This window comes from Pipistrellus kuhlii, unplaced genomic scaffold (assembly GCF_014108245.1).
Source record: "Pipistrellus kuhlii isolate mPipKuh1 unplaced genomic scaffold, mPipKuh1.p scaffold_m20_p_7, whole genome shotgun sequence".
In the NCBI taxonomy this organism is placed as follows: domain Eukaryota; kingdom Metazoa; phylum Chordata; class Mammalia; order Chiroptera; family Vespertilionidae; genus Pipistrellus; species Pipistrellus kuhlii.
In genome coordinates, this window is record NW_023425573.1 from 20,952,485 (window position 1) to 20,977,600 (window position 25,116).

The window sequence follows — 25,116 nt, forward strand, 5'->3', positions numbered from 1 at the left end:
ATAGAATTATTATCCATCCTAAAAAAGGAAGGGAATTCTGACACATGCTATAATAGAAATGAACTTTGAGTTATAAAAGGACAAGTAATCTAATTCCAGTTATATGGCATCTAGAGTGGTCAGATTTAAAAACAGAAAGTACAATGATGGTGGCCAAGCACTGAAATGAAGGGTGAATGGGGAGTTGTTATTTAATAGGTACAGAGTATTAGTTTTGCATGATCTGGAGGTGGGTAGAAGTGACAGTTGCATGACAGTATGAATGTATTTAATATCTATAAACTTTCCACTTAAAAATAGCTAAGGTAACAATTTTATTTTTATTATATAATTTTTTAAAAACTAACAATTTAAAAGCACCAAAGACAACCTGGAATTGTGAGTCCAGATTCTGGAGAAAAGGCAGGTATACTGAGAGGAGCCCGACATTCACCTTTACTCATTCCCTTGAGCCATTTGTTTTATCTGGAGGACTGGAAATAGGACAACAAGCAGAAAGTCACAGGTGGGCTGGCTATCAAGCAGCTAGAACTCATGAGGGGTCAAAGGCTGAAGAAGAGAGAAATCTAAATAAGAACCAGAAATTCTGCAAATAATTTTCATTAAGGTGTTCATTGACATATTACGTAAGCATGGATGAGACACCAAAACACCAAATAGCAGCACTGGAAGGCAAAAGAGCTGAACAGAGACAGTTAACTTGCAGTGGTGAAGAGACAAAAGTTGGAATTCAAGGCAGTTATATAGAGAGCAAACTGGTAAACACATCAGGCTTTTACCTGAGACCCCCAGAAGGGCTAATTCCCAGTGAGCAGATATAGGCCTTGGAAATAGAGGCAAACTAAAAATAGGCCAATCTTAACATAGCCTAAAAGCCAACTTCAACAAACTCATAGTGATCTGCCCATACTGTACCTGCTTGCTCAAAAAAAAATTATATTTCCCTTTAAGAAAAATAGTCTCCACATTTTTCATATAGTGTTGGTAAAAGTACCAGATTTGTTCCCCTCCAAAATAAAACACCCCAGAGTCAAATGTCTGAAAACCAAGGGGAAAAAGACCCAGGAAGTCAAAAGTATTCTAAAATACATACAATGAGGAAGTAGTTGAAAACAAAATAAAACTAATATAAAGAAAACTCTAAGTCAAGGACCTATGCTGTAATCACTAAGATAATCACTAAAATAATTTTAAAAGACTATGTAATTAACAGCTAATAGGGAAGGAGAATTGGGCAATAAAACTTATTTAATGCACTTATAACGGGAATGACAAATTTAAATTCAAAGATATCAATAATTACATTAATGTAAATAAACTATATGCTTCAATTTAAAAACAAAGATTATCAGATGGGTTTAAAAGGCATGTCATGCTTACAAGTGAAATAGAACTGCAACGACAATTTGTACATTAGGCTTTTATATATATAATTTTTAAAATTCTCACCCAAGGATATTTTCCATTGATTTTTAAAGAGAGAGGAAAAGACAGAGAAATATCGATGTGAGAGAAACACATGATTGGCTGCCTCCTTCACAAGTCCTGTCCAGGGCCCAGGCCAGGGAGCAGCCTGCAACAGAGGTACGTGCCCTTGACTATAATTGAATCTAGGACCCTTCATTCCACAGGTCGATGCTATATCCACTTAGCCATACCTGCTAGGGTGAGTTTATTCTTGTATTATTTTTTTGTATGATTTATTTATATTTGTCTTCTTCTTATTAGTTATCAGAGGCCTGATGCATGAAAATTCATGCCAAGAGCCGAAACTGGTTTGGCTCAGTGGATAGAGCGTCGGCCTGCAGACTGAAAGGTCCCGGGTTCGATTCCAGTCAAAGGCACATATCTTGGTTTCGGGCACATCCCCAATGGGGGGGTGTGTAAGAAGCAGCTGGTTGATGTTTTTCTCTCATCGACGTTTCTAACTTTCTATTCCTCTCAATTCCTCTCTGTGTAAAATCAATAAAATATGTTTTAAAAAAATGCTGTAAAAAAATAAAATAAACAAAAACTCATTAAAAAAAAAGAGCCGAGACTGGATAGAGCATTGATCTACGGACTGACGGGTCCCAGGTTCGATTCTGGTCAAGGGCATGTGCATTGGTTGCGGGCACATCCCCAGAAGGGGGTGTGCAGGAGGCAGCTGGTCGATGTTTCTCTCTCGATGTTTCCTCTCTAAAAAAAAATCAATAAAATATATTTAAAAAAGAAAATAATTTTCTCCTCAAATCAGAAAGAGGAGGGGAGGGGAGGGGAGGGGAGGGGAGGGGAGGGGAGGGAGGGGAGGGGAGGGAGGGGAGCAGAGAGCGAAGAAGAAGAGAAGAGAAGAGGAAGAGAAGAGAAGAGAGAAAGAGAAGAGAGAGAGAAGAGAAGAAGAAGAGGAAGAGAGGAAGAGAGAGAAGAGAAGAGAAGAGAAGAGAAGAGAAGAGAAAAGAAAAGAAAAGAAAAGAAAAGAAAAGAAAAGAAAATTCAATTAAGAGTAGTAAGCCTTCCTTCCCGGGTGCCAGCACTGTCTTCCCTCCAACACCTGGGCTGCCTCACCAGCTTCCCTCTGGCACCCAGGACCCTGGCTGCTTCCCTCCTCCAACAGCCCGCAGGCACCCAGGACCTGGGCTGGGCTGGCTTCTCTCCGGCCCCAGCTTCATTAGGAAGGATGTACAGAATGATGGCCGGTCTAATAGCATATTACTGTTTTATTATTACAGATTATGTATGTGCACTAGAGGCCAGGTACATGAAATTCGTGCATGGGAGGGGGAGATCCCTCAGCCAGGCCTGCACCCTCTCACAATCCAGGACATCCCCCTTGCAATCCAAGACCGCCAGCTCCTAATTGCTCATCTGCCTGCCTGTCTGATCACCCCTAACCACTTGCCTGCCTGCCTTATTGCTCCTAACCTCTCTGCCTGCCTCATCACCCCTAACCGCCTCTGCCTCAGCCCCTGCCCAGGCGGCTTCATCCAGAAAGATGTCTGGAAGGTCGACTATCAGGTCTAGTTAGCATATTACGCTTTTATTATTATAGATAATTCTTCTGCAATGAGGTGAAGACCATAAACTTTGGAATAAAAAAAGACTTTACTACTTCAGTAACGTTAGTAACTTTTTGCTCTTGGCAGGTTAATCTAACTTCAGTTTATTCATTTGCAAAATGGAGAATATTATACTCACCTAGAAGTTCAGATATTTAAAACATTTTGACAAAGATATAGCCATGTAGTAAATGATACCTATTGATTTGTAATTTTACTTTTTCGAATAGAAATTTTATTGCTTTCCCAAACTACAAAAAAAATTGTAAAACCATGAATTGATGTAAATTAATATACTCAAGGTGCTTAAAACAGTGCTTGACACAACCAAGAGTAGTGAAAATGCTCTCTCTATTACATGGAAGAGTACTGGGTAGACTCATAGGCAACCAAGGCTCTAACAACACACCTTCAACAGAGCTGTTGCAGACACGGCATTAACTTAATACTAATCAAACCACATTTTCGATCTTTTCCTTCAATACCATGCCCTAGCCATCATGTGTAGCTATTCAATTTAAGTTTTAAAACGGTATAAAACTTCAGAGCAGAAAGAACTCTTAAAACTTAAAATGATCTAATCAATACATCTTCCAATCACATCCCATAGATAGGCTTCAGGGAACTAAACCATTAATCCCTTGAAAATGCATATATAAAAGGGTATGTTGTGTAATGAGTGCATGCACACACATGTCTTTTAGAAAAGGGCCCATGAATTTTGACCATTCTCCAAGGGGTGTCTAACCCTTCAAAAGATAAGAACCCGAGCTCTTACCCAGTAAATGTAATTTATTTTCCTTATAGATAAGGAAACAAGAGTCTTACCTCAAGAGGTAAAATGACTTAAGCAAATTAATAACAAAGTAGAAACTAAAGCTGAATATCTCAAGTATTTTTCTCACTACTGCAAATTTCCTATATATATAGTATTGGGAGCATCCACTTTATGTATAAAAATTTCACTTCCTTTATACATCAACAAATATGTGCCCTATTTCTGACTGTACCATAAGACCTACTTCATGCTGAATATATATCTGCCTCCCTAAACTCAGTGTCATGAACTGCTTGAGGCCCATCATTGCACAAACTCAAAAACAGCCTAGAGGTCATAGTATTTAAGGTGTTCATGGTTCCACTGATTTGTTTGAAACAGAATCTGAGATGGAAGGCAATGAAAAACTCCCAATTTTTAAGTACAGCATGCTTAACCTTTAAAGTATTTATGACGATGCCCTGATTTTATTTTTCATAAAGGGTTAGTGTTTGGCTTTTGATCTAACCATAAAAAAAATGCCAAGGTATTATATCATCAGTCACAAACTAGAGTACATATGGGGAAAGCCTGTCTTGAACAGACCCCTCTTGCAAAAGCAATCAGTAAAAATTCTGAACAGGTGTGAAGTTTAATAGTCCCAAAGTCCCAAAGCCATTGAATCCACTTCCTTCTAAGAAAACATTTTGAAAGCAGAGAAAGTGCGGAGAAGATTCTTAAGCAACCTGTGTTCTTCTAGAACACATGTGTCAAACACAAGGCCCTCGGGCCAAATCCGTCCCGCCAGGCCTTGCAATGTGGCCCGCACCACGCTGTCATCACTGCACTCCGCTGCGTTTCCATCACAATGACAGTTTATGACTGTTCAGTAAACCATTCGGCCCGCGATTTAGGTTGGATTTTAGATTTTGGCCCCTTCTCTGATTGAGTTCGACACCCCTATTCTAGAATATAGCTACTTTCAAACCGCTCTAAATGTGTAATCCATAAACTTTTTGAACCCCAAAGCACAAAATCTATAGAAAAAAACAGACTCACAAAATTCCACCATGTCTGTGTTCTTATCCCATTTATGACACACAAATACTGTTAACTTCGGCAAACAGTATTCATTTCTCACAACATTATTTTTCACAACTCTATTCCTTGCCATCTACTACCTTTGGTAACTGTAACATTAATAATGTTTAACCTGGAATACTTCTTACAGATAGACAGTTTAATTTTCATCTCCCATCTTACCAGGATTTCCTGCCCCTCTCTCCCCCCGCAAATCCTAAACCTATCTTGAGAAAGCATCAAACATTTCTGGCACTGAAGAGCTTTTTCCTCCCACCTTTCCCTACTTTGTTATACTGCTCCTCATTCTCACTGGATCTTTGAATCTACTGATCCCTAATACCCAATACTTCTATTTCTTGGAACCTTGTGATTCACTTGCCTACTTATTAAAACAGTCTATGATCAACCATGTCATTAATGCTACTAATGATCTTAGCAATCTCCCCTACACCCAATATGGCAAATTCTATTAGTGAGTTCCTTATTTTGAACATTCTTCTCTGTGCCTGCTAAGAGCCCCTTGGAAAAAGTACAAACTGCTGACTGTCTCCACTATACAAAATGTGTGCCAACTCACCTAATGATCCATTTATTTACAGAGAGCTGGCCCAGCAAAGGAGTTATTACAAATTTCTCCCTTATATTACTAGTTTCCTATTGCTGCTGAACAAATTACTTCAAATTAAGTAGTTTATATATTCTCTTACTAGAGACCCGGTGTACAAATTTGTGCACATTAAAAGGAAATTAGAAGAAATATTTTAATACCGCTATTTGCCCTTTCTCTATAAGAGAAGTTTCAAACAAATTCACAATCAATAAAGACATATTGAAACATGCATGTGCCACTGGCACCAGCAAGAGCTTTATATGTATCTTGCATGCAAGTCAACTTAGCCTTTTATAGATATAGAATAAACTTGCTTAATTAGATCTGCTTTCTTTTTTATTAATTTTTAATTTTTATTTATTTTTATCTTTTTAGATCTGCTTTCTGATGTAGCTAAACTTTTTCCAGTCCAGTGAAGCACCCCAACTTCTCTTTCATGTAACTGTCAGCAACACAGCAGTAAATATCAGCACGAAGCAAAGATTGCTATTGTCGGTCACGCAGGGTATTTAACTGCAGCAGTGTTTGGCTATATTCTGCGCAGTGAGAAAACCTGAAGTCATTCTCAAGGTCCACCATTTCTTACTTCTTTTCAGTAGGGTCAAGTATGAAAACTTTCTAAATCTCCATTTTCCAGCTAATAAAAAGAAAACAGGATCCCACTAAGTCTCTTACCTACCCACTCCAGGTCTTTTGTGAGGATCAAATGAGATGAGGCAAGGGAAAATGCTTCACAGACATTTGGTTACATTGTGAAATATTTCCACCTGGCTATAAAGCAAGTAATGTTCCTGGGCTGAAGAAACTGCAAGGAGGCTAGTCGTGGCTAGGGAGAGGAATCATGGTGTTACTATTGTACATGAGGTCATTACCCAGAGCCCACAGCCACTGTTTTTGGGCTGGGCTGTGGGCCACATTTTGTGCCATGGGGTCTCAGTAGCACTGGCTGCTATTTGGTGGGGTATTGCTCTGGGGTGGTGGTGGGGCCTGTGTCCCACTTGGAGGAAGCCGAGTGTTGCTTTGTGGGCACCAGGTCTGCGGTGCCCTTTCTCTGTGTGTGTCAGGGCAGCTCCTGCACTGAGTGTCGGTTCTCTGGCGGTCAATGTGTGTCATAGTGACCAGTGGGAAGGTTGGACACTTAGTATATTAGCTTTTTAATATATAGGTATTTCTAGACTAAAATCAGTTTCACTGGACTACAGTCAAGGTGTCTGTAGGATCTGTTCCTTTTTTAGGCTCTGAGGGGGGAATCCACTTTCTTGCCTTTTTCAGCTTCTAGTGGCCACATGATGCATTCCTTGGCTGTGGCCCTCCTCCATCTCGAGAGCTTATCAATCCCATCTCTGCCTCTGTCAGTATACTGCCTTCTCTTTTGTCTCTGACCCTCCTGCCACCCACTCTGTAATCACTTTGGGCCCAGCAGGACAACCTAGGACAGTGGTTGGCAAACTCATTAGTCAACAGAGCCAAATATCAACAATACAAGATTGAAATTTCTTTTGCGAGCTGAAAACTGACTTCTGCGCATGGGCCAAAAGTTTCAATCACACTGTATATGCGGGCCCGCACGTGGTATTTTGTGGGAAAGCCACACTCAAGGGGCCAAAGAGCCACAGTTTGCTCACCACTGACCTAGGATAATCTCCTCACCTCAAGATCCTTAACTCAATCACATCTGAGAAAGTCCCCTTTGCCTTTTAAAGTAACAATCTTTAGGTTCCAGTGATTAGTCATGGACATATTGGAAGGACAGGGGAAAAGGACCATTATTCAGTTTTCCACATTCCTCAACACCTTACATGCCTGTCACCCTAAACCAGCAGTTTTCAACCCTTTTCATCTCATGGTACACGTAAACTATTACTAAAATTTTGCAGCACACCCAAATATCAACTATATATCTTGCTAATCTGACAAAAATATATATATATAATTTTGATTCATTCACACCTGATGGCTATTGTTGTTATTGTTGTGTTGGCTGTTGTCATTTTGTTATTTAATAATCTAAGGGAAAAGAGATCTGTGCCCCTGAGTAATAGTCAGGTATTAGACGTATTAAAACTTTTTATAGCACACTGATTGAAAATCACTGTTTTAAACTAATGGTCCCTTTTCTATTTACTAGGAAAAGCATCAGTAGAGACTTTCTCAAGTCCTCTCCACAATGTTGTTGCTACTTTCTACTTCACCTCTTTACCCATCCTTAATGACTTTCCAAATACCTCAAAGAAGCACTGATCCTCCTTTCCCAGGTTAACTTCCCTCCATGATTTTAAATTTACAGCCTCTTATCTTTAAGACTAATCAGCAATACTACCATATCTTTGCAGTTTATAAAAATGACTGGAAATATAGACAAACTTGAGTAAAAAAATAAAAATACCTGTGAAATTCACCATAGTTTCAGGCAGAAAACTCATGTATTAATTTTCTATTATCCTATATATGATGACAGAAAATATTTTCCTCTTTCCTTTAACATTAATTCTAATTTCTCAAAGTTGTCTACAGAATAACATAATTTCATTTAACCCTACAATGAAATGTTCAATGAAATGTACAATGTTTAATGGGAAAAATAACTACTCATGGATTATAATAATTAAATAAGCTATACTGTAACAAACTTTTTCCATAAAATATTAAAATTTTCCCCCAATCATTAATCTTTTAAACAATTAAAACTGAAAAGCTTATACTAAGCAATGTTAAACCAATCTTAAAAGTTCAACATCTTAATTGTTCTTTAAGAAAAGATGAATTAAAAGTAACTAATTTAAGTAAAGCAAAGATTATAAACTAAATAGGTATAATGTTTTTTCTCAGCTATTAGGAATAACTGGATTGGTAGAAACTAGAGGTCACATGTTCCATCTAGAAGCATAAATACTTTTCTTTTTGAAACACTCGACCTGCCAAACAACAAAGTTATGTGGAAGAAATTTTCACCAATGGCTGTTTCCATGTAACCTGTGAATAATTTTCATTTTCAGGAATTAGTGTGTCCCATCGTATCTATGCAATTAGGCTCATGCATGACACTTCAGACTCGTACACCTTGTTAAAGTCAGCTAGCTAAGTAAGTGGAAGGTGGGTAACAGTGAAGCATCTTCTCTCCTTCCTCTCTGAACCATAATCTAACATTCTAACAGTTAGAGCCAGTATTCAGTGGAAGAAATAATCTGTTTAGTTTCCATGAAGATATAACAACTATACCTCAGGTGTATACCCTATCTAGCAAGTAATGTGACCTGAGAAAGTCTGGAATGAGGGTAACAGCCCTCCCCACCACACCCTTGCAAAAAAAATGTAGACATCGACTACATTTTTTATTTTTGGAAAACTAAAATCATTTATTTACCTTGACTGAAGCACTGGTTACATGGGTATGTACACCTATCAAAAATAATTTTACATACTTTATTTCTCAACATTCAAGGTATATAAATTTTACTTTAAGTTTAAAAAGCATTCGTTTATACGTTTGTTTTTTAATAAATTTTGGAAATTAACCCCTTATCTGATCTATCATTGGCAAATATGTTTTCCCATACAGTGGGTTTCCTTTTCATTTTGTTGATGGTTTCTTTTACTATGCAAAAGCTTTTTAGTTTTATGCAATTCCATTTATTTATTTTCCCTTTGTTTCCCTTGCCCTAGGAAATACATAAAGAACTTATATAATTCCACACCAGAAAGACAAACAATCCAATAAAAAAATGGGCAAAGACCCACATAGACACCTTTCCAAAGAAGACATACAGATGGCCAGTAGACATGAAAAAATGCTCAATGTCACTAATCATCAGAGAAATACTAATTAAAACCAGAATGAGATAGCACCTCATACCTGCCAGAAGAGCTAAGAACTATCATCAATAAATCAACGAACAACAAGTGCTGGCAAGAATATGGAGAAAAGTAAATCTTTGCTGGTGGAAATAGAAACTAGTGCAGCCACCATGGAAAACAGTATGGATGGAGTTTCCTCAAAAAATAAAAAAATGGAACTGCTTTTTAATTCCACTCTGGGAATATATCCTAAGAATCCCAAATAATTCAAAAGAGTATATGCCCCCCCCCAACCCCCAACCCCCGTTCACTGCAGTGTTATTTATAATAGCCAAGGTTTGGAAGTAGCTCAAGTGCCCATCAGTAGATGAGTGCATAAAAAAACCCCAACTGTGGTATATTTGCACAATGGTATACTATGCAGCTATAGAAAAAGGAAACCACACTTTTTGCACAGAATGAACAAGACCTGGAGATTATTATGCTAAGTGAAATAAGCCTGTCAGAGAAAGGCAAATACCACATGATCTCACTTATATGTGGACGCTGATGAACAAAATAAACTGACGAACAAAATAAAAACAGAAGCATTAATACATGGAACAGAATGACAGTTGTCAGAGAGGAGGGAGAAGGGGGGACTCAATGAAAGAAGGTGAAAGAATTAGCTAAAGAACATATATGCATGACATAGACACAGACAACAGTATGGTGATGGCCAGTGAAGGGCCTTCGGGGGCTGGGTAGAGATAGGCAAAGGGAAAGAAAATGGGGATATTTGTAATAGTGTCAACAATAAAAATGAAGTTAAAAAGTTTTAAAAATAGATAAAAGCACATGGTTAATTAAGCTCAAAATACTGCAGATAAAAAGGCAAAATAAAGAGAATGAAAGAATTCTAGTTTGTGAAGCATGAAGATATCTCATTAACACTTTAATTTCTGAATCTAAAAGAACATATTTTTATTAAAGAACTTTTTTAATAAGCATTTTGAAAAAGCACAATTTAGAAAACTATGTATATTAATCCATTTGAAGTATATGTAAGTGTCTCCTTTGTGCAAAGGGCCCTGCTAGGTGCTGGGGAGACAGTGTGGTAACAGACATTAGCCCCTCATAAAATTCAGGCTAGTTGGGAAACAAGGCAATAAATAGCTGTTAATGAATGTGATAAATATTGCAAAGGAATAGTACTGGGTACAATCAGAGCAACTGTGGCCAGGAGATACATACAGCTTACTAAAAATTTAAGCTAAGATCTAAAGGATAAGTAGGAACAAATCAAATAGAGAGGAAACATTCTAGAAACATTTCTAGACAAAAGACATGTGTGATGATTCCAAGATAAGAGAGAAGAATCTCAACAGGGAAGCAACATGACCACATGCTTGAAAATAATAACTTTAGGAGCAATATTGAAAAGAGAATAGAGAGGAGCACAATGAATGTTGTAAGATTAGTGATTGAATAGAGAGAAATGAAGGTGCTCTGGTCTTGGGGAGATCTACAAACAGAAATAAACTGCAGATTCTAGAAATATATGATGGAGAGAGAGAGAGGGAGAAAAAACTGACAATAATAAGCCCCAGATTTCTGGCATAAACAATGAAATAACATTGGTTAGGAGCCTATTTAGAAATGCCATGTTTGAAATACCTCAGACAATGAAGGGAGCCATCACCTAGACAAATGACTATGAATCTGAATCTCAGAGACTGAGGTTGGAGACCTAATTTATTTGAGATCATCTGCACAGAGGCACCAAATAAAGTTAGGTGTACCAGGAGAAGGAAAAGTCAGAAAGGTAGAAGCATACAAAGGGAGTGAGTGCTTTGTCACAGAAATTAAGAACCCAACGCGTTAGGACAAAAGACTGGTTAAATGTACCAAATACTGCTGAAACAAATCCAGGAGCCGATAACTAGCAGTGATCTTTGCCTTCATAGATTTGCAGATATGGCAATCTTGATAAGGGCAAGACTGAAAAGAATATTTCAGATAAAAATGCAAAATAAAGAGAGTGAAAATTTGAAGTGTTGAGACAGAAACTTAACTGGAACACAATGAAAGCGAATGAAGGGTGAGAAAAGGGAAAAACGAGTTCAAAAGTTCTTATGAGACACTTTAGTTGTGAATGGAAATGCAGAGGTCCAAAAGAAAACTCAGAAGGTTTTGAGGAAGTGAGTGGCCCAAACTATTTAAGCTGGTAAGTAAGACTGAGTAAAAAGGCAGAACCTGAAAATACTTCAGGTTTTTCACAAGGTAGAAAGGGATGTAATCCTTAACACAGGTGGAAGACTGGCCTTTGTCAGAGAGACACTACCCTCCATTAAAACAGGAAGGAAAAAGAAAAACGCAAAAGGATAGAAAATACAAGTAAAATTGTAGATTCAGTGGCAAGACACAGTTTCTACCTTATGCTTTCTCTTTTCTCTGAGAGGTAGAAGGCAAGGCAGTTAAGAGCAAAGTGACCAGTAGGAAAGCAGGAGGTTTGAAGAGAAAACTATTTCAAAGTGGTGGATGAGCTCACTAGAGAGTGCTGGGTAGCGTGGAGGGCTGACTGAAGGTTTGTAACTATATACAAAGTGGCACTCACCTACCCTGTGTGGGATTTCCTACAGGAAAGGCCCAAGAAAGGTTTAAGTGGCTGGGTTTATTCAGCTATAGCACCACCAGATGTGTTTGTTTCAAGGTTGAAGGAATGAGAAATATAATACTATAGTTAATTTTTACTGAGCACATTATAGTCCCGGGCCTTGTTAGTGCTTTATACGAATGGCCCCTTTAAGCTCATGGCCATCCCTACCAAGTTGGTACCACATTATTTTCATCTTTATAAATGAAGCTGAGAATGAACTTGACAATCAATGTTCACATAACAGTTAGCATTCAAGGTTTGAGATTTCATGAGAAAAAAATGAATTGAAATAAAACAAATTTAAAATATAACCTGATATAAGATTGAGTGTTGTATAATCCTAACCTATATATAAAAATATAATATGCAAATTGATCATCATGCCCTCGCACAAGATGGCCACCCCCATATGGTCACAAGATGGGTGCCATAAGATGGCCAGCAGGGGAGGGCAGTTGTGGGGGACAAGGCCAATGGGGGAGGGCAGTTGGGAGCGACCAGGCCTGCAGGGGAGGGCAGTTAGAAGTGACCAGGCCAGAAGAGGAGGGAAGTTGTGTGTGACCTGGCCTGCAGGGAAGGGCAGTTGGGGGCAAATGGGCCTGCAGGAGAGGGCAGTTGGGGGCAAATGGGCCTGCAGGAGAGGGCAGTTGTGGGGGGACCAGGCCTGCTGGAGGGAGGGGAAGACAACTGGGCTGGCAGGGGAGCAGTAAGGTGTTGATCATGCTGGCAGGAGCATTTAGGGCAGGCGTCTTCAAACTTTTTAAAGTGGGGGCCAGATCACGGTCCCTCAGAGAGCTGGAGGGCCGGACTATATGAACTACTAATTCCTACTGTAATACCTCGGCTGCGCTCATTGCCCAAAAAACCTGGCGGGCCGGATCAGACTCCTCTGCGGGCCGCATGTGGCCCGCGGGCCGTAGTTTGAAGATGCCTGATTTAGGGGGTGATCAGATTGGCAGGCAGAAGCAGTTAAGAGCAATCAGGCAGGCAGGCAGGCAGGCAGGCAGCCGAGCAGTTAGGAGCCAGCAGACCCAGATTGTGAGAGCTAAATCCAACAGCTGGTTTAGGCCCAATCCCACAGGCTGTCGGACATCCCCTGAGGAGTCCCAGATTGGAGAGGGTACAGACTGGGCCGAGGGACACCCCCCCATGCCAGTGCACAAATTTTGTGCACCGGCCCTCTAGTTTTAAAAATACTTCTGTATCAGAACAATGGACCATGAAATTACAAGTGGTGTTAATGTTAGACAGTGTTAGAATTTAAAGACTCAACAAATCGAGAACGTTAAGAGAACAGCAATAAACTTATTTCGCATTTATATCCCAGACATGATATATTCTTATGCTATATCATTGCCTCAAAATGTCAACACAACATGAATCTATATCCTGAAAAATGTGAAAATAAGGCTCAGAAAGACTAAACAATGTATTACACCTTTTATCAAACCCCTGAAAAATAAAGTATCCTATCACTGAACGCCTTGCAAAACCAGAAGTAACAGGCCCAACTGAATTCATCAGCAGAACAAAAAATTGTATAGCTCCCATTGAAAATTATTTCTAGGTAAGCTTTCACCATTGTATTACAACTAAAGAAAAGAAAATAAAAATTTGAAAAGCAAAGAGTGAAAGTTTAGAAGAAAATCATTCTTTCCAATTTCCAAACATGAACACTAACGCAACAAGATATTATTAGACTAGGTAATTTTGCAGTGACAGAATAATTAAGCACTTGATAAATTTTGTTTCACTCTATCATACGAAAATTAAAAAAAACTGATGGTTTAATATCCTAGAAAGTAATTAAACACCTTTGCTCATCAATGCTTTCCAAACTGTCATGTTGAAAAGGTATTTTTCTTGACTGACAGAAACAAAAAAAAGTAATAGGTGAAAAATAGAATATATATTTGAAGAATATAAATACTAAAAGCATTTACTATTAAGAAAGATAGATGGCAGCTATTAGAGTATAGTTATCACAAAAGTATTTCCATTAATGACATCCCCTATTAGGAAAGATATGAAGACATTATAAATTTGTAACAGAATATTCACCTTTCATTTATCATGTTGTCATTCAACCACCTTTACTCAAAAGAGATGGTGGTAAAGCTTTTCGGTATTGTAAGCAAAAATAGTAGATTTTCAGAAAAAATTACATCTTTCCCTTCCAGTCTTTCATTCTAATCATAAAGTATATAAAACACTATATAAACTAACATGACCCTTGCTAGGTCAATATTATTTTTTTTTTAAAAGCACTTTCCATACTGACATATACTACTCAACTACATATAACAAAGAAAACATCATTTTGAAATACCTAACTTCTTATAGGGAAAAACAATAAAAAAAACCTCTATTTAGAGAATCAAGACGGCTGCACAGGTAAACACCTAGCCGCAGCCACACACACAACAATTTCAATAAAATACAATATGGACATTACCCAGAATTACAGGAAAGTTGACTGACTGGAAATTCTACAATGAGAAGCAAGGAAAAAACCAGAAGGAAGAACGGAGGAGCTGTAAAAGCCTAAGGTACAGAGACACATGGCGCGCGCGGAGAGGCAGTCCCGGAGGTGTGCACATTGTGCACAGAGGACGGACTGTTGACTCTGCTGCCAGATTGCCATGGCGGGAAGGAGACAAAGGCTCCGGACTGTGCTAGGCCCCAGTTCCCACTCTTCTGAACCCCAGTTCTAGGCCAGACCCAGAGGACCCAGGCTCAAACAGAGGGAGCTGGGCTGTAAGGTGGAACCCCGGGAAAGCAGCGAAAGGAGGTCCCGGAGGCGCGCACATTGCGCGCAGAGAAGGGACAGTTGGCTGTGCCGCGGGATTGCCCTGGCGAGAAGGAGACAGGGGCTCAAGACTGCACTGAACACCACCTCCAACCCCACTTCCAACTGAACTGAACCCCAGTTCTGGGCTTCATTGGGGGAGAGCCTACACTGTTTGGTAGCAGGCGAAAATCGAGGACACCTTTCTCTCAGAGGTGCTTGCAGTGAGTACTGAAGGACCCTGGGGATTACTGAGACTCAGGAACCGCATAGGGCGTGGCTGACGGAAGCCAAGCCTGTAGGCTCCACTCTGAAACTCCGCCCCATCAGGGAAGTGGCAAAAATGCCAAGACAACGAAATAGATCACAAAAGAAATGGAGGACAAAAAGGGAGTGGATATAGAGTTCAAAACCACACTTATAAGGTTGTTCAAGAATCTCCTAGAAAAGGCCGATAAAATAAACGAGACCTATGAGGATATGAAAAGGGATCAACTAGAAATAATAAGAGATCAACAAGAAACAAAGAATACATTGACTGAAATAAAAAATATTATACAGAGTCCTAAAAACAGAATGGAAGACTGCAAGAATCAAGTCAAAGATTTGAACATAAAGAGCCAGAAGACACTCCTCCGCAGAAGCAAGAAGGCAAGAGAATCCAGAAAATTGAAGATAATGTAAGAAATCTCTGGGACAACTTCAAGCGAACCAACATCAGAACTATGGGGGTCCTAGAAGATGAGAGAGAGCAAGATATCTAAAACATACTGAAAGAAATAGTGACAGAAAACTTCCCCCACCTGGTGAAAGAATTAGACTTACAAGTCCAGGAAGCGCACAGAACTCCAAACAAAAGGAATTCAAATAAGACCACACCAAGACAAATCATAATTAAAATTCTAAGAGCAAAAGACAAAGAGAAAATATTAAAAGCAGCAAGAGCAAAGCAGGTAGTTACCTATAAAGGAGCACCTATACGATTGTCAGCTGATTTCTCAACAGAAACCATGCAGGCCAGACGGATATGGCAAGAAATATTCAAGGTGATGAATAGTAAGAACCTACAGCCAAAAATAATCTATCCAGCAAAGCTATCACTCAGAATTGAAGGCCAGATAAAGAGCTTCACTAATAAAAAAAAAGTTAAAGGAGTTCATCACCACCAAACCAGAATTATATGAATTGCTGAAGGGGGTTCTTTCGGAAGAGAAAGTAAATAAAGATAAAAATTATGAACAACAAATACGTAACTATCAACAAGTGAATCTAAAAACCAAGGAAATTAAAAAAAAATCTGATGAACAATATTAACTGTAGAATATAATATAATAGAATCAGAGGTATGGAAGGGGAGTGAACTGACGATTCTTGGGGAAAAGGGGAGAGAGGGATGTGGGAAGAGACTGAACATAAACTGTGCACCTATGGATGAGGACAATGGGGGGTGGAGAAAGGGCAGAGGGTCGGGTGGGAACCTGTTGGAGGAGAGCAAAGGAGGGGAGGAAAAAAGAGAAACATTTGTAATAATATGAACAATAAAGATTTATTAAAAAACAAAAACAAAAACTCACCATATACATTAGTATGTCTCTAATCATCACCATAGCTGTTTGATGATCATTCCAAGCTTGATTTAGCGTTTGAAGAAAGTTGTTATTCAATGAATTAAGTACATCCTCTCGCACCTATTAACAAAAGAGTTCATTACAGTTTGTTTATACACACACACATATGCACACACTCATATATAACATGAACTTATATCTGTTCAATAAAATAATAAAGTGAACTCTTCAATTTTAAATTAAAAAATGTTATAGACCAGTAGAAACATTTTAAGCTATGGTATGTACAGATGACTAATAAATGTGTTTTGTATAGACCAGGTCTTTTCCCTTGACCTTCAGAATCAAAAAACAATCTCCTGGGCTCTTTTTAACATCACAGTAAAAAAAAAGAAAAAAAAAATCCTAAATACTTATATGGAACTAAAAGGCTCTATCTGTAGAACTGGTCCTGAGGCTATTGCTCCAACTCTTCCTTCCCTCCCCCATTTTTTGAAGAAATAGTGAGACCACTGATTCCTGAGTCAAATTACCTGGAATCCCAGCTCCCTGACTAGCTGTATGACTTTGGATACATTATTTTATCTCTATGCTTCAATTTCCTTAAATGTGAAATAGTGTTCGTTTTGTAGGATTATTGAAAAGATTAAATTAACACTTGTAATATACTTAGAACAGTGTCTGGCACTCATCCAACACTCTAGTTACAACGGAGCTGCATACAGCAAATGTACTCTGCCATTTCTTTTGCCTTGATTCATAGCTTACTTCCTCACTTTTTTCTACACAGTCCTACCTCCTGCTTTTCCCTGACCACTCTATTTCAAACAACCACCCCTACAGTTTATTATTCCTCACAGCACTCATCATTATGTACTATATTAGTAGTTTCTTGTTTATCATGCCAAAATATAAGCTCCATAGCATCAGGGTTTCTGTATTTTCCATGTGTATCTCCCAAACCTCCAATAGTGCCTGGCATATGCAAGATATTTTATTTTATCCCCACCCTCCAATACCATGATCCACTTCCAAAATGGTAAGCTCTTTTAGGGTATCTGTCTTTGCACATAAAGTTCCCCGAGTCTGAAATGCTTTCCTTATACTATGCAATCCTTATACTATGCAGATTTCAAGACTTCCTTCACATAATCCACAAGCATAATACTGCTATCTTCTCCAATAAGAGGTTACTGACCACTACTACTTCCTGTTAGTTCAATGGAAAGAGTATTTAACTAGGAAACAGAATCTAGATTCTGGTTCTAGCTTTATCATGAAGAAGTGGCTTGTTTTCTAGGTTTCTGTAACTCTTTTGTTGGACTATACTGCCAAACTCTCCAGTTATTCAAATCCAAATAATCCTCCATAATCTAGTTCAATTGTCAATATTCCAACCTAACAGCTTTATCTCCAAATATCCTTTACTATAAACAATCTACAGCAGTAAACAACTTTTCAGGTTGGGGAGAATTGAAGTCATGATGTTTTTTGAAAAACAAATATAATACATATATTAAAATACATAGATATCTATGAACCTAAATTCTAAACAAAAGTAAAATAAAAATGTCATCGAGTATTATAACTAGTATAAGTGATTGGAGTAACCAAACATTGAAAGAAAATTACACATAACACATTAATCTCAAAACGTGGGGATTAAGTTCAAATTGGGGGAAAAACAACTGTATCTAATTTATTTTTTCTTATATATTAGAGGAAAAGAGGTCTTCAATAGATATTAGTGATGAGACTATATGTCTATTCTACTAAACATGTAGTATAAAAGCCACTAGCTTATAATACATAATTTAGAATTTTATTATATATTTAATCTTTTGTTCACAACTGTATTTTGTCTTGTACACAAGATGTATTTTGAAGCTTTTGGACTTCAAAATGTATCACTCAAAAATTATTCCATAAATATATTGACTACTATATCAAAAGTGATAAATATCCATGTCGGTTAGTTGAAAGCACTGTGTTTAACAAACACTGTTATGAAAAGTAGATAAGTCATTTATTTCAACTTATTAAGTCTACCAATTGTCAGATACCAATTCCCAAGATAGCTGATACTACAAAAAAACCCATCAACATAGCAAGTTGAAAATGTAGCTATATACAAATTCTTCACCACACTTCAAATTCTTTCACTGTACTACTAAATTTTGAGTGTCAATTAAATTAAAATCATGAAAATACTAGAGAAATTGCACTATGTAACAAAAATAAAATGGTATATTCCAAACACTAAGAATATTTAATAATTAATTATTCTTAAGGACTTACATAAACTCTGTGTAACCCTTAGTTATAAAAATCAAATTATGTGTTACCTACATTAAAGTCACCCTGATTACATTAATGAAATATACCAAGCATATAAAAATGTGCTTGGCATATTTCATTAATCTAAAAATGTGTTTAGATGAATGAAAAAATGACCAATTAAATAGTTATAAAATAAACCATGTTTTCCAAAATTACTAATACTCTTTAAAATATGTCAACAAGCATCTATATAATATTTATATTTATACCTGACTTTAAAAAATAAGAATGTGATAAACTAGCACAATGTGTCATAAATAAAACTTTATTTGCATCACACTTCAAAAATTATCCTCACAAATCAATAAGTAAATATTACTTAGCAAAAAAACAAAAACAAAACACAAAACAAAACGAAAAAAACTATTAAGAGCTAATTTTGTTAATTTTTGAATGACTGCATATACACACATACCTAAGACATAAAGTAAATGTCTTACATACATTTGCTGTAATGGTCTCTTAATTACTCAAATCACTCTAAAACCAAAAAATTATTTCTTTAATAATACCCCCAAAAATATCTTTCTATTTTGATACATCAAAAGTGAATGGATATTTTTTCAAATATATATCATAAAGTGGTAGGAATCAGATGAAAATACCACCTTTATGAAAATTAAAACAGGCTTTTAAACAAAAAGCTGGCATATAAATAAAAAATACACACTAAGTGGAAAAAGCCTCATTTTACAAATTATTAATGTAACAATACAGACATTTTGAAGAAGAGAAAGTGGGGGCTGTGTGTGTGTGTGTGTGTGTGTGTGTTAACACTGTTAGTCTCACACTCAACACAACCATTAATTTCTGCACCAGAAAAGGCAAATGGGAAGGAACCCTGCTATAAGAGGTGATCCTAGGATCAAAAGGGCCTGCTGACAAGTATGACCGGTATTATTACTTAAGAAGACCTCTAAGAAGTTTACTCAGTTGAAGAGTTGGAATTTGAAGGGTGTGACAAGCAAGAACAAGTAACAAAGCTATGGAAGGTGATAAAAGTATGGGGTCAGCTGTGACAGGATAAAATAAGCCATTGAAAACTGGCTGTACATGATACTTAGCTTTGAACAGGATAAAGCAATGCACACATAATAGTTCAAACCAGATCACAAACCTGGTGATTAATTAGAATCATTTGAATAGCAATAGATTTTGATAAAGAGATAGAGAAGACAAAACACAGACTGGGAAAAAATATTTGCAAAAAACATATCTGGTAAAGGACTGTTCAACCTTGTGTTCTTAGCCTCTGTTACAACTGGCTTCATTTTATGTTATTTCACTTAAAGTCACAGAACCTATAGACAATGTTAAGTGAAGACTTCCTATATACAAAGAATTCATAAAACTCAACAATAGAAAACAAATGACACAATTAAGAAAAAAATGGCAAAAGACCTGACACTTCACCAAAAAATACAGATGGCAAATAAGCATATGAAAAGATTTTTGATATCTGATCATTAAGGAAATGCAAATAAAAACAATATTGGGACATCAATACATATAAATTAGGATGGCCAAAATCCCAAACACTGACAACATCAAATGCTGGTGAGGATGTACATTAACAGGCATTCTCATTCAATGCTGGGGGGAATGCAAAATGGCACCAGCCACTTTGGAGGGCAGTTTGGCAGATTCTTATAAAACTAGACATATTTTTACTATAATGATCCACAAGTACGCTCCTTGGTATAAATACCAAAGGAGTTGACAACTTATATCCACACAAAACCCCACACACAGATGTTTATAGCAACTTTATTCATAACTGCCAAAACTTGGACAAGATATATTTCGGTAGATGAATAGATACATCCAGATAGAATATTATTTAGCACTAAAAAGAAATGAGCTACCAAGCAATGAAAAGACATGAAAGAACATTAAGTGCATATTATCAAGTAAAAAAAGACAATCTAAAAAGCCTACATACCATGTGATTCCAACTACTATATGACATTCTGGAAAAGGAGACTGTAAAACCACCTGTTACCAGGGGTTAAGGTGAAGGGAAAGATAAAAAGGCAGTGAGGCTATTCTGTTTCGTACTATTACAGAGAATACATTTCATTATTCATTTGTTAAAATCCAGACAATGTATACCAAGAATAATCCCCAATCTACACTAATGAAAGAGAAAGATGCAAATTGACTGTACCTCCACGATGTCCACCAACCAATCAAGAGTATGCAAATTAACCCAACAATGATGGTGGGCTAATTTGCATATGCAGACACCAAGAGGTTGGGGGCAGGGTGGCGCCAAGTACCCTGGGTCCCAGGAATGGGTACAAAGCCTGCAGGCTCCTGAGACCATCGTCAATCCCAGGAGGTGAGGGCGGCCATGCAACTTGACAGCAGACAGCAGGGCCTGCTTGGCCGTAGCTGTGTGACCCAGGTGCAGGCAAGTGGGCCTGCTTGACTGTCACTGCGGTGACCCACAAGCAGGTAAGCGTGGCTTGCAGACAGCACCCACCAGGCTACTTGCCCACTGCCATGGTATAAAGCAGGCAGGCCCCCCGCAGAAAGCAGAGAGCCATGGGAAGTGGGCCTAAGGATCAGTAGGACATTCCCTGAGGGCTCCCGGATTAGAGAGGGTGCAGGTCAGGCTGAGAGAATACCCCCAACCTGAGTGCATAAATTTCGTGCACTGGGCATCTAGTGTAAACTATAAACTGGGTGATAATGATACATCAATGTAAGTTCACCCACTGTAACAAATGTACTACTCCGGGGTGAGATGCAGAAAGTAGGAGGGACTATATGAGTGTGTGAAGGTAGGAGGTACATGAAAAATCTCTGTACCTTCTGCTCAATTTTGCTGTGTCTATAAAACTGCTCTATAAAATAAAGTAAATTAAAAAAAAAAAAGCTAACCATAGCAGTCAGGATTTACAAACCACTGACTTTAAAAAAACCACAAAAGCCACTTCTGTTCCTTCCCTTTGCAGAATTTCTTCAACATTACCATGTTTTTGTATAGTTAGAATAATAATGTTGATGCAATTCTGAGTCCTGATTTAAAAAAAAAATTATTTTATTGGTTTTTTACAGAGAGGAAGAGAGAGGGATAGAGAGTTAGAAACATCGATGAGAGAGAATCATCGATCAGCTGCCTCTTGCACAGCCCCTACTGAGGATGTGCCCGCAACCAACATATATGCCCTTGACCGGAATCGAATCTAGGACCCTTCAGTCCGCAGGCCGAAGCTCTATCCACTGAGCCAAACCGGTTTTGGCGAGTCATGATTTTTTAAGCTTTCAATCAACATTCAACATTAACCTCTGCTTTAGAAAACCTCTAGTTACAGCATATCATTTCCAAAGCACCATAATAATTTTTTTAAAAAAGTCTATTCGAAAGAAACACACACAAAAAAATGTTATCTGAAATTTAAAGCAATTTCCCACATAACACCAAAAGCATGATCTATAAAATAAATAAATAACTGTGCTCCATCAAAATTAAAACTTGTTCTGCAGATACAGTTAAAACAATAAAAAGATAAGCTCTAGACTGGGAGAAAATATCAAATGACTTGTATCCAGAATATATATTAAAACAAACAAACAAGCAAAAAAAAAACCTTACAAGAAACCCAAACAATTAAAAAATGAACAAAATAATTGAAAAGATACTTCACTGAAGATTTATAAAAGCAATTTGGCACATTTGCACATGAAAAGATATTCAACAACATTAACCATTAAGGAAATGCAAATTAAAACCACAATGAGCCTTGTTCAAGTGGCTCAGTTGGTTGGAGCATTGCTGTTTCGCTCACATAGATGTGTGTCTGTTTGTCTGTCTCTCTTCCCTTTCCTTTCCTCCCTTCCGATCTCTCTAAAAATCAATTTAAAAAACATAACATTGGGTGAGAGTTAAAAAATAAAACATAATGAAATGCCACCACACACCCATTAGAATGGCTAACAAAATACACTGACAATACCAAATGCTGAGGAAGATTCCCAGTAACTAGAACTTTCATACATTACCAAAGAAGGGAACACAAAATGGTACAGACCTAATGGAAAACAATTTGGCAATATTTTTTTGAAGTAAAGTTGCTTACCATATGACTCAGCAAGCCCATTCTTAGGTTATTTACCCTAGAGAAATGAAAACTTATATTCACCCAAATACCAAACAACACTATCCAAAAATCAGAAGACTCAAGGGAATGTTCTGTACTGATTGTAATAGGTGTTCCATGATTCTACACAAGAGAAAATTCATAGAAATATACATAAAAGGCTAATGTTATTGTATACTGATGTTTTTATTTTTTTATTTTTAAAAATATATATTTTATTGATTTTGTACAGAGAGGAAGAGAGAGAGATAGAGTTAGAAACATCGATGAGAGAGAGTCATCGATCAGCCGCCTCTTGCACACCCCCTACTGGGGATATGCCCGCAACCAAGGTACATGCCCTTGACCAGAATCGAACCCGGGTCCCTTCAGTCCCCAAGCCGACGCTCTATCCATTGAGCCAAACCGGTCTCGGCTATATACTAATTTTTTTAAACTTGCAATTATTATTCTCAAGTTGGGTCTTATTTTATTAGTATTATCATAAACATATAACAATCTTTACTCATAAAAGCAACTTGAATGACAACGAAAGAATTCTGAATTGTTTTTATGCATGACCATACAATAATTCAAAATTGGTATATTACATTCTTCATTACAGTGAATGTAGTTTTTCCTGTTTTGTTTTGTTTTTTTTACATCCTTAGCAAACATTAAAGTGGAATCACTAAGTAAAAAAAAAAAAAAAAAAACATTTTTTTTTTATGTTGTATTTAACCATGTTCATGGATAAATTAATGCCTAAGAAGCAAAAAACACATTTTCAAATCAAATTACAGGCCAAGGGAAGAGGAGGATGAAAACGAGGATGATAGGAAAGTCCAGCAGGCATGAACTTGTCCCTGAGTTTTCACATCCAAGTATCTTCATGGATTGATAAGGAGGCTGACCTTGGGCCAGCAGCTTTTGGCTATATATATTAACAATCTGTATAGTACCCCCACCCTCTGACATAGACACAATCAAAATTATTTTTTAATCATTACTTTAAATTTTTGCCCTCTAAATTTCAATGCCTAAGGCAAAAAAATAATCTCATAGGATGTCTAGGCAACACAAAAAACTTCATCAGCTAAAACTAATTATTTTAGTTCTAAGATTTTAGTTCTAAAATTCACTAAAATTAGAACTGAGCCATATAATTAATGATGGTAGAGATTACTGAAAGCTAAGAACTTCCTTCTCTAAGTTTCAAAACTCAAGACAACATTTAATTCAAATATTAATTAAATCTCGGATGTATAGAAATTTGTATGTAGCATTATTTTGTTGTTGTTGTGTTTTGTTTTGTTTTAATCCTCACCTGAGGATATTTTTCCACTGATTATTTTAGAGAGGGTGGAAGAGAGAGGGAAAGATAAACACTGGATTTTTCCATTGATTTTTAGAGAGGGTGGAAGAAAGAGAAAAAGATAAACATCGATGTGTGAGAAACACATCCATTGGTTGCCTCCTGCACAAGTCCTGACCACGGCAGGGGCTGGAGAGAAGCCTGTAACAGAGGCACATGCCCTTAACTGGAATTGAACCTGGGACTCTTGGATCCACAGACTGATGCTCTATGCACTGAGCCAAACAAGCTAGAGCTAGCATTATTTTGCATTAAAATAGATATCATGACCCAGCCAGCATGGCTCAGTGGTTGAGGATAGACCTATGAACCAGAAGGTAATGGCTAATTCCCAGTCAGGTTGTGACTGGGTTGTGGGCTGGATCAACAGTATGGGCAGAGGCAGCCAATTGATTATTTTCATCCATGTTTTTGTCTCTCCCTCCCTCTTCCTTCCTCACTGAAAGCAATTAAGATACATGTAAAAATATAAAATAGACATCATGTATTAAAAACATAAAATAGGACACACAACAGGAGTACATCATACTAATACAAAGAGCATTAGAAAGTATCATAGAAATACTATAATTTTAACCTCCTAGGAATCTGTAGTATTTTAATGTTCACCCAGGAGCTAAAACAATCAGATGAGTATTTGCAAGCACCTGCCCAGGGCAACTACTAACTAGTTACTTAACCTATCTGGTCTGTAGCTCCTCTTATCTATTGATTAGATCAACCTCACATCAAGCTCCACAAAAATGCTGTAATATCAATGCAGGGCAGGCTCAATTTCCTCTGATTAAACATCATTCCTATTGGTTTTGTGTGATTTTAAAAGTCAGGTTTGTTTTCTACTCTTTTAAAATAATTGGGAGCCACTGAATGTCTGTTATGTACCTTTCTGGCTCGAAATTCTGAAACACATTGCTTGTTTCATGTGAATATGTACATAAATATGCAACATTTACCATAATTTTAACAAGGACTTAAGTTGTCACTTATAACACTTGAATTTTTATAGAGTCCTTCCTATGTGATCTAGGACTTGTCACTTTAT

At 37.4% G+C, this 25,116-nt stretch overlaps 1 protein-coding gene and 1 long non-coding RNA gene across 14 annotated transcripts in view; both read right to left on the reverse strand.

Moving 5' to 3' along the window:
- The window catches only part of CUL3 (cullin 3), a 107,022-nt gene that overhangs the window by 42,086 nt on the left and 39,820 nt on the right, over positions 1-25,116 (reverse strand). For 12 of the 13 annotated variants that reach the window (XR_006740505.1, XM_045575583.1, XM_045575586.1 and 9 more), the window contains one exon: positions 16,281-16,394. The exons of the other annotated variant lie outside the window; for it this stretch is intronic. Coding sequence is in view for 11 of the 12 variants with exons in the window: in XM_045575583.1 (XP_045431539.1) it covers positions 16,281-16,394 (114 nt within the window). In the remaining variant the exon portion in view is untranslated. The remainder of the gene's footprint in view (positions 1-16,280; positions 16,395-25,116) is intronic. 13 annotated transcript variants of the gene reach the window in all.
- Positions 6,646-7,996, reverse strand: LOC123651654. The gene is made up of 2 exons (XR_006740506.1): positions 7,118-7,996; positions 6,646-6,914 (listed from the first exon to the last, which is right to left on the reverse strand). It is a non-coding gene; the product is annotated as an uncharacterized LOC123651654 (long non-coding RNA).